Source organism: Ascidiella aspersa, chromosome 4, assembly GCF_963924565.1.
Source record: "Ascidiella aspersa chromosome 4, kaAscAspe10.2, whole genome shotgun sequence".
Classification (NCBI taxonomy): domain Eukaryota; kingdom Metazoa; phylum Chordata; class Ascidiacea; order Phlebobranchia; family Ascidiidae; genus Ascidiella; species Ascidiella aspersa.
Genome location: NC_139450.1, coordinates 22,480,544 through 22,490,526, shown reverse-complemented (window position 1 = coordinate 22,490,526; position 9,983 = coordinate 22,480,544). Strand labels below are relative to the sequence as shown.

Below are 9,983 nucleotides of genomic sequence, written 5' to 3'. Positions count from 1 at the left end.
CTGCTTAAAGGTTTTACGTTTGTGAGTGGCTCCAAAATTGCTTTTTGGTTACATACTTTGTTGCATTGTATAAAAAACTTTAATAGCAATTACCTGCGTGGAAATAAATTGAAATTACATATATTTCCTTAATCAAAATGAATTAGTACACCGAAAAGCCATCGCAGACTCGCCGAATCTGTCGATATATGATGCAAGCAGAGCAAGCCAGAAAAACAACTGGCCTGCAGTGAGGTTCGAACTCACGACCTGTTAGGACAAGCAACTTCACACTGGGGGATCATCAGTCCGTATCAATCAATGAAAGACACACAAACATATGTGTTTAATAACATCTGTGATCTAGCCCCTCGGAAGTTGCTTTATGACCAACGATTACGGCTTCCGTATCAATAGTACACCGAAAAGCCATCGCAGACTCGTCGAATCTGTCGATCTATGATGCATGCAGAGCAAGCCAGAAAAACAACTGGCCTGTAGTGAGGTTCGAACTCACGACCTCCGGTCAAGCTGGGACCTCACTATTGATACGGAAGCCGTAATCGTTGGTCATAAAGCTACTTCCGAGGGGCTAGATCACAGATGTTATTAAACACATATGTTTGTGTGTCTTTCATCAAAATGAATTACTTTTAGTTTAAGAACTTCTTGAAGTATGTTACTACGCAAAATTTAGGTAGAGTTCGCAAAATTTCGCATTTAATGCGGCGGTTTTAATTGTAACCAATTTTCAGTTTCAAACAAGATTTTACTAACGTTGGATTACGTATAGGCTGAGTATCACGCAATGCGAACCAAGGCTGCTATACAACTTAAGGCAGTGGTTCAACCTTTTATGCTTCGTGGCCCCCTTTAAAAGGCTCTCAACCCTCGTGGCCCACAGCTTTAAAAAAAAAAACCTTGCATCGTATTACGTGTATTTACTTGTTTTACTTCTTTAGGTATATAACAAATACAGCCATAAACCAACGAATAAATGTACTTACTTTGTACTGAGCCAAGCGATGTCATTACATTCGTCGAGAAGATTTCTCGATTTTCGTTTATTTATGCGTTACTATTACTTGACGAATAGGCTGTACATAACCTCGCTGAATATTGGCCTAAAATTTACCTTGAGTCACCCTGCAGCGTACTTTATGCGTTTTACGATCGAATGATTCATTTTCAACCTAACGCCCTTCAAGAAATTGCAAATCTCTGTATCTGGCATTACACGTTAGTTGCTCGCCTAGCAGCACGAATAAAAAGGATCCAATATTCTACTTTTTAACATCCCTACTTACGAGTCCAAAAACGCGTCAGAAAAATGTGTTAGAAAATGTTAAAAAAAATGTTAACAGGCATAACAAAAACCCTATAATTTATCTCAACTGGCTAAATTTGAACACTTTGGTTTTGCAATACTTTTAGCTACAGAGTTATGCCCGTCGCCCCCCCAATGACCGCTCCGTGCCAGGGCCACGGTGGAGAAAACCTGACTTAAGGTTTTGCGTTAGTGAGTGGTTCCCTATTGGTTTTCGTTACGTAAAAGATGTTTGACGTGCTTAGCGGTTGGGTATTTAGTCGTTTTATTTTAAATAAGCACACATTAAATGAAATTTTGTTTCAACAAAATGTAAAATGTTAGTTTGCGAAGACGAACAATTAGATGTTTCACAGTCACGCAGATAAATGCGTTAATTTATAACAGGCCATCCAAATAAATGCTACTTCCACATAGGCTAAAGAATGTGATTCCATTTGTGGGGAAGTATTTAGTTAACCCATTCCATGCACAATAAGCAAAAAAAAAATAGTCAAGGGACGACCAGCATCTGTGCTGTAACAATTAACGATTAGAGAAATTGAGATGTTTTATTATATTACCCTATCCGTAACATTACTATTTAGTAACATGGTAAATTACCTTTTTAAATCATCGGCAATTACACGCGGCTCAAGCAAATGACGCGAAGTAGGCCTACAACAGAATATGTAATATTTTTAAGAGGCCAGCTTGATCGAACCTTACATTTTGTTTAATCTATGCTTCAGATTGATTTGGTGCGGGGAATACGAATTTGTTATGGACGCCGCGCCTTTGCCAACATACGGCCTAATATTGTTGCTGCTTTCACGAGGGCCACATCCTACGTTAATTGTAGAAAGTATTTACCCGACTCATTTGTTTCACAATGGAGAAAATTACCCTCGGTTACAATTTAAATTACTTAGACAAACCACCCTTAACAACAGAGCCCTGAAAAATACTACCTGACAAAATATAAAACAACCGCAACCCCGTTATGTTAATTAGTTGCATTAAATTATTTTGTATTAGGTCTACATTAAGTTTATTTGCAGTTTTCAATATGCGTCCCGGATTTACGTTTCTAAAAAATGGCAAGCCTAGATATGGGTCGATCGGGCGCTGTATGTTAGATCTGACATGGGCCGTTTTGGTGACTACCTTTGGACGCCCTAGTTTGACCGGCGCCATCAGGGCGCCGCTGTCTTTGCATTGGATTTTTGGCCCTGTTGTGGGTTATTGGTGGGTAATGGGCGGGGTTAGAAAATGGGTAGGGGTTAAAATTATAAGGGCAGTTAATGATGTAGGCTACTGAGGGGTGAGGTTTGAGGTTAGGTAAAGTGTTGTATAGCCTGAATCTGGCCATTTAGGTTTTATTCTGACGGGTTTTGGACTTATTTAGGTATTGGTCTTATTATGGTCTTATTCAGAAGTGAGTTTTATTGCGACGTTGATATTGTTCTTATTTCAGTCTTATGGCTGGAGTCCCTTTTAAACATAGATATTGATGTTGTTAGAGGTTTTAAATGGTTTCATAAGGTTGGTTCACACTAGACGCGTCTGGTGCTGACGTAAAAAGCGTCGGCAACCTACTGTGATATATCGGCCCGTCGCCTCTTTGACAAACTATACACGAGTTCATTTCAAATACTTTTTGACTATTTTAACCACGTAAATGCGAAAAAAAATTTGCGCTTCTCGCGAATGATCTTACTAAGTCCGGTTTGTTAATGTTTTGATGCTGTATTTTGAACTAGATCAGCGCTTCTTTACCGTTGCGCCGTGGAAAGCTGCCAAGTGCGTCGCGGACAAACCGAAAACGTATTCAAAAATATTTGACATATATTTTTTAACATTTTTTATTTTCCGCAATATAATAAAAATTTAAAAATAAATGAAATAAAATAAATGCCGTTATATTAAAATAAAAATCGCGCTCGCTTCGCTCGCCAGCTGTACCCTCACTTAAAACGGTTATCAAACGTTCAACTAGATTAACTAACTATTGAAGTTATACCGTTTCTTCAAAGTAGTTTTATAAGTCGCGCTAATCGAAAAACACCCGGGAAAAACGATCTCCGTTTAGTATTGCAGGTGGCGATGGCACACTAAGCGGTTTCTCACTGGCGCCTGGCAGGATTGTCGATAACGCACGTGTTCGCTTTGCGTCTAAGTGTTCGCTTTTGCTGGACGTTAATTGGCTGTTTCGGATGATTTTTTTTCTTGTTATGACGTCATTACCATCGCTATTTTATGACGTCATATCCGTCACTATTTTATGACGTCATTAACGTCAGACGAAAAAACAACGGGGAATTCCTTAAGTTGAAAATTCGGAACCCCCCCTTTCTGAATTTCTGGATACGCCCCTGGTTCTTACCACCCTTTTTGTAAGTGATATTATCGTTTTTGGTTCGTTTTTATCATGGTTTAACAAACTGTTCGAAGCGGCGTGCTTTTTAAGTAATTGGGTCACGCGTCTTAATCTAATGCGAATCCAACATCAAGCGCAAAACGCCGTTTTTCGTCTTTAGTTTGGTCGACCGTAAACGCTGGATAGTTTTTCTCTTTCGTTATTTGTTTAGGTCAGTGGTTCTTAACCTTTTTTTTTCGTGGCCCATTTACCTTGCAAAAAAATTCTGTGGCCCAATAGAATTTTTATGAAAGAAAAAACTTTAAAGTAGGTTTAGAACAAAACACAGCAGAACATATTTCAAAACAGATTATTTAATCAACCGTGCATTAGTGAGATACTTGCGGCTGAACAATAAATTTACATTCCTTTTTAATTCCTCCCAAACGATTATTCCTTTAAAATGAAATATAATGACACAAATGAAACTGAATCTAGCTTTTTAAATTTGTTTGTGGCCCACCTTAAATGTTCTTATGGCCCCCACTGGTTGAGAAGCGTTGGTTTAGGTTGACTGATTAGCAAGTGTGTATTCGACAATTGACAACGCTAAGTCAAACCTTATTTCTTATTTTGTCGCTAAAAAACGTCGAGTTATACGCAGTATGTTTCTCGCTGTTAGGTCTCTGCGCTAATATCCGATGTTGGTGTAACATCGACATTTGTTTAACTGAAACAGATTCTTAAAAGGAGGTATAATGGTGACAGTCGTGCGCGTTTTAAAGTATAAATTTTTAAGTAAAGATAGTTAACGCAAAATTATGCTCTTTAAGCATACTCTAAGACCACGTGCTAAGTGTGTAATGGACACGACTTATTTCCCCTCAACCACAGCTTGTAATTTAGCTGACTTGGCACACAGCTCGGCGCAGATGTTGCGCTAATCGTGGCATAATAACACCCGGTAAAAACGATCTTCGTTTAGCATTGCACGTGGTGAAAGGCTTGCTTGTAATTTAGCGCTAGTTCCGTTCATGGAACTTGAAAACTGCGCTGCTGATAGTTGAATTATGTATGATTCTACCACAATTAAACACACATATTTTAAGGTCTTGTTTTGTTTTTTTGCCTAAAGTTAACGATTGCACACTGTGGTTTCGCAGCTGGCGCCTGACAGGATTGTCGACGACGCACGTGCTCGCTTTTGCTGGACGTATTTGGCTGTTGCTGAGGTTTTTTCTATCACGTCTTGCAATCACCATTCTATGACGTCATACTGTCACTAACATTAGGCGAAAAATAGGGGAATTCCCTAAGTTGAAAATTCAGGACACCTTTTTTTGATTTTCTGGTTACGCCCCTGATTGCCCCCCCCTGGAAAATTTTCTGCGGGCGCCCTTGCCTGGTGCAGAGATTTTCCAATTTCCTTAAAGAGTTTGCAAATGAACATTCCATCGCGAAAGGTATGCTACGGGGTTTCTTAAGGTCAACTTTTAGGCCAATATTTAGCTAGGTTATGCACAGCGTATTTGGTAAATTATAATAGTAACGCATTGTTAAAATAAAAATCTAGGAATCATCTCGGCGAATGTAGTGACAAAACAGAGTCGAATACAAAAAATAACTCGGCGGAGTCCAAAAACAAGGTTTAATTTAAAATTAGTTTAATTTAAAATGACTGATTTGATAAATAGGCTAATTAGAAAGTAGGTGCATTTGTTCAACTTTTCTCTTCTTACATTTTGAGTTAAATGCTATAGTATGTTGAAAAGTTGAATAATAGATTAAACTTCACGTTGCGACCTCTAAATCCTATTTTACGACGCAAATAAAACCTGCAGATGCAAAACCGTCGAAAGTGACTGGTCCCACATCTCCCTTACACTATGAGTCTATGACACATAATTACATTTATTACATGTTTATATTATGTTTGTGTTATTTTGCAGTAAATAATTTCAATTTTTCAAGTATGTATTTTTACTACATTTTGTAGCTTCGTTTGCAAAATTAGGCCCTTTCCTGGTAAATAGCCTTAGGCCTACAGTACCCTTAATCCGGCCCTGAGTGTAGTACTCCATTTTCAGCCGTGCAAAATTTACAAATAACGTTATTAGAGCCGCGCAAAGTTTGGCAGGACTTTTAATACAGTGGTGCAATTTTAAGCTGCAAAATAGTAGAGCGGTTGGCGCGGTTTTAGAATCCTACCACATTTTCGTCCGGGGGTTTGTATTGCTAACAATATTTGGGTTAGGGTGAGAGTTAGCGTTTGGGTTTGTTTTGGTGGGCCAAGTATTATTATTATATTTATTCTTACATATCTATGCCCTCCTTGCCATTTGAACTTTGGCAACTCGTTACTTTAGTGTTAAACTAAATGTGGTAGGATCCTAAATCAGCGCCGAGCGGTGCACTTTGTCCACAAGGTCACCCCGATTTTGATAGGGAAATAACTCCAAATGCTGTGCCGCTAAAATGCTGAAACTTTTATACAGTCCTTGTATTGGGTTTAGGCTAGCAATCCGACAATCAGACCTTTAGCAAAAAATATTTAAAAAATACCTTTAGCAAAAATATTTAAAAAAAATATTATTTTTTTATCATTCATGAATATTAATATCCAGCCATATTACTATACCTAATTCCGAACTTTCTTTGAATTTTTTCACGATAAACAACAAAACATACTTTTCGAAAAGAGCCATCGCTTGTAGTTGTAGGTTGTAGCCAATATCAAGATTTCTGGCTCTTTTTGAAGAGTATGTTTTATAGTTTATATCTTAGCGCTCCAAATTCTCGCAGGTATTTTTTCAGCCGCACACCCGCGAGATCTACCATGGTTTTTTCTAGAAGGTTACACCCGGTATTTAAAAGATAAGTCAAACCTAAACTTCAGAAAAAGGTTGATGTGGTAAGTTTCCAAACCTCAGGTCTTTGGCGCTGCAAAGTTAAAACAATATCCTACCGGCAATTGTGGAAATAATGGCAAGCGCACTCTTAAGTTGCTTTCAACAGACCAAACCCACACCTCAAATTTTGGGCGCTCTTTCACTATTGTACGTGAAAAGTTATGCAAAAAAAAAATAATAATACCGCATACCACAACGCATATTGTTTGGGTTAGGGTGCGGGTTAGCGTTTGGGTGAGGGTGGGTCAAGTAATATTATGTTCATTATTAATAATAACTTGACCCACCCTCAACCAAACGCTAACCCTAACCCAAACAATATGTGTTGTGGTATGCGGCATTTGAAGAAAAGTTTTTTTTTATTAATTTTTACGTACAATATTGAAAAAGCGCCAAATTTTGTTTAACTGAAAATTTGAAGTAATAAAAGTTTGCCTCCTATATTTAGGAATTTGTTTCCCTTTTGGTGAAAAAATTGAAAAAAGTCCTTGAGATGAAATTAAAATCAAGATATACACGCAATGCATGTTTGTCAGGGCTATTCAGATTTAATTTCATAGTTTCTACTTCATGTCACATTATGCATAAAAATTTGTTTAAAAAAAGGGTTCTGTAGTAGGATGTCAGATCACCTTTCCTTATGCTCTGTCAGCTAAAAATACCTTCTGTTTGCATAAAACTGTAATTGTACATCTGCACACCCTACATATCGCGGTAAGTGGGATAAAATGCCGACTGGTCATAGAACAGGTCAAATTAATTTCTTACTGAACACCTCATGATTTTCCAGAGAACACTAGTGTTTCGCTGAACATTGATTAAAATTCACTGGCTAAGTCCTAAATTTAACCTAAACTCGTATTAAGTAATACCTAAAATGAAGATCAAGTTACAATAGAACCTGTAAATATAATAAAACTTATGAGCAACGTTTATTTAGTTCAAAAACGTAACTAAGAATCAATAAATTGAATGAAGCCTATTGCAAACTTTCTCTTCATAATTTTATGCTGAAGCACTATAACTGAATATACTTGGCCTGATTTTTCAAATCAGTTTTTTAATTTAACATCTGGTCCCACAGGCTCTTTTATTCAAGTATATAGGGTTTATTATGTTTTTTTCTGGTAGGTTAGTGTAAAGAAAGTTGAAGTCTAGATGAATCTCTACATGGATTAGGATGTATTTCTATAAGATTGCTTTCCTGGTGCATTTTTTTTCAATCAGAAAGGCAATCCTTCTTGTTTCCAAAACCTCAGGGCACCATATGTAGACATAAGATTCATCAACAATGAACATAGTTTAATTTGCATTTTGTTTTTGTCACAAATAGTAGTTATTTAAATTTGTTTTGTTTTTAGTGTAAAACGCTTGGGTGTCATATTACTGCAAAAACAGGATATGAATATTCTGCTCAGCTTGTTGTTATTTTAAAAAAATGCTTTGTTGCATTTTATTTATGTTTTAAACCAACATATTTGTTGATGAAAATGGTGCTCAGTAACACCACGATTTGACTGATTTTTCAACTGGCATGTGTATATATATATTTTTTACCAGATATGTTGTCTGCAAGTGAAGCATTTCATTAACTTAAATTATTTACAATTGTTTTTGTATGTCAGAAATATAATATCAAATTAAAGAATTGAATAGTATGGTTTAAAGATGACAAACTCTTCAACACTAGGAAAAGAAGATCAATATGGCAAAAACATCGACAAATGTATCAAAGACTTTGCAGTAAAAGTTGGTAAGCAGCCTTGATTTTTATTTCATTTAGTTTATCAAATGTTAAAATTTGTTTTAATTCTGCTATAGGAATTGGTTTGGTATTTGGAGGAGTTTTTTCACTTCTATTCAAAAGTAAGTGATCACAATATACTACAGGTTATTTTTTTAATTGGCATGTGCAAGGTTGACCAAGATTACATTTATATATTTCCTAGACAAAATACCTGCATTACCAAAGTTAAGTAGATATGGTTTAGTCGAGTTGGGTCAAAAAACTGATTTTAGCTAAATTGGCTGCTTAAATTTTGTTATTAAAATTTACAGATTTTGGTTGGTAAAATTTGCATCCAGAGAAATTACATAATAGTTCTCATTCATAGGACAGAAAAAAACACAATCAAATGTTTTGTATATTAATTCTGTTTTTCAATACAGCTACAAGTTTTACAAAGTGTTTTGTGGCATGTGTTTGGCAAAAGCAATTCTAGTTAAGATTTATTTGCAAGCCAGATGCCGTGATGAAAAGACCAACATCTGGCCTGCGATCTATAGGTTGTGGACCACTGGGTTAAGCGATATTTCAATCTATTACCAGAATCAACAATACTACTATTATAAGCCTATTTTTAATGGAATGTCTCATTAAACATATAATCATTTACCATGATATACTTTATACAGGCAGTGTTTTTGGATAAATAAAAAAAGGTTATTTAAAAAGGATTGGTTTACCTGGCTTTTTGTATGATCAGCTGCTATATTTTTGAATATAATTTTGTTTCTGCAGCTGTATAACAAATTAGTTTAACTATATGAAATTTAGAGGGTTAAGCTTATACCGTAACTCAGTTAGAAGTAAACCATACAGTAAAAATCTCTTTTGAACATCAGATGGTGCATACTATGTGTTTTCTACAAACATTAAAACTTCGTTAAAACTTAACATTTATTGGTATTACATTTTACAATATATATAATATTAAAATAAGATAAAACCAATCCCAACAATATTATAAAATATATTTAAATTGTGATGAAGATAAAAACAAAAATAATATTTGAATACCGTTGTAGGGAGATCATGGCCAATTACATTGGGTGGAGGAATTGGTTTGGGAATGTCTTACACGACATGTGAAAACCGATTCCGTGGACATAATTTTAAAGAGTTCAGCATAAATCCAAAACAGGTTTGTTTAGGTTTAATCCTTCGTTTAACACAATCTTTTTTATACTTATTGGAATATTTTTTAGGTTTTACAATCTATTGCTCCAAGATCACAAGACATTTCACCTGATAAACCAATATCAACAGAACAAACTCAACCATCAGAATCAAACACATAACATTAGTATTTTACTTTCTTATTACCCTGCTTTATAGGCTTTCATGTTGTGTGCTGCTGGTATTGTTGCCTAATATTTAAAATAAATGTGGTTCTTCTGTGTCATTTGTGCGGTTGAAATATAATTTTATTGTTAAACTACCCAACAAAATGTTTTGCCATCAGTTTTTATAGGGTGTTTGGCTTTAAAAAAATTAGTGGGCGTACGATATGACGTGATAAACACAGCCACCGAATTTCAAAATTTCTGTTTAAAATGGGATTTTTTTATGTGTTTTGTACATTGACCATAACAGTGCTTTTGTTGCTGAACCAAGTACGCGCTCGGTCCTGTAATAAAGCTACGAGGA

At 35.8% G+C, this 9,983-nt stretch overlaps 1 protein-coding gene across 1 annotated transcript; it reads left to right on the top strand.

The window, feature by feature from the left end:
- The first annotated feature begins 8,100 nt into the window (after positions 1-8,100).
- On the top strand, positions 8,101-9,774 carry LOC146148687 (MICOS complex subunit Mic10-like). Its single transcript, XM_083387628.1, has 4 exons — positions 8,101-8,306; positions 8,375-8,419; positions 9,362-9,477; positions 9,542-9,774. The coding sequence occupies exons 1-4, from the start codon at positions 8,222-8,224 to the stop codon at positions 9,632-9,634; spliced, it is 339 nt and encodes a 112-aa protein (XP_083243754.1). The 5' UTR covers positions 8,101-8,221; the 3' UTR covers positions 9,635-9,774.
- Positions 9,775-9,983: the final 209 nt, after the last annotated feature.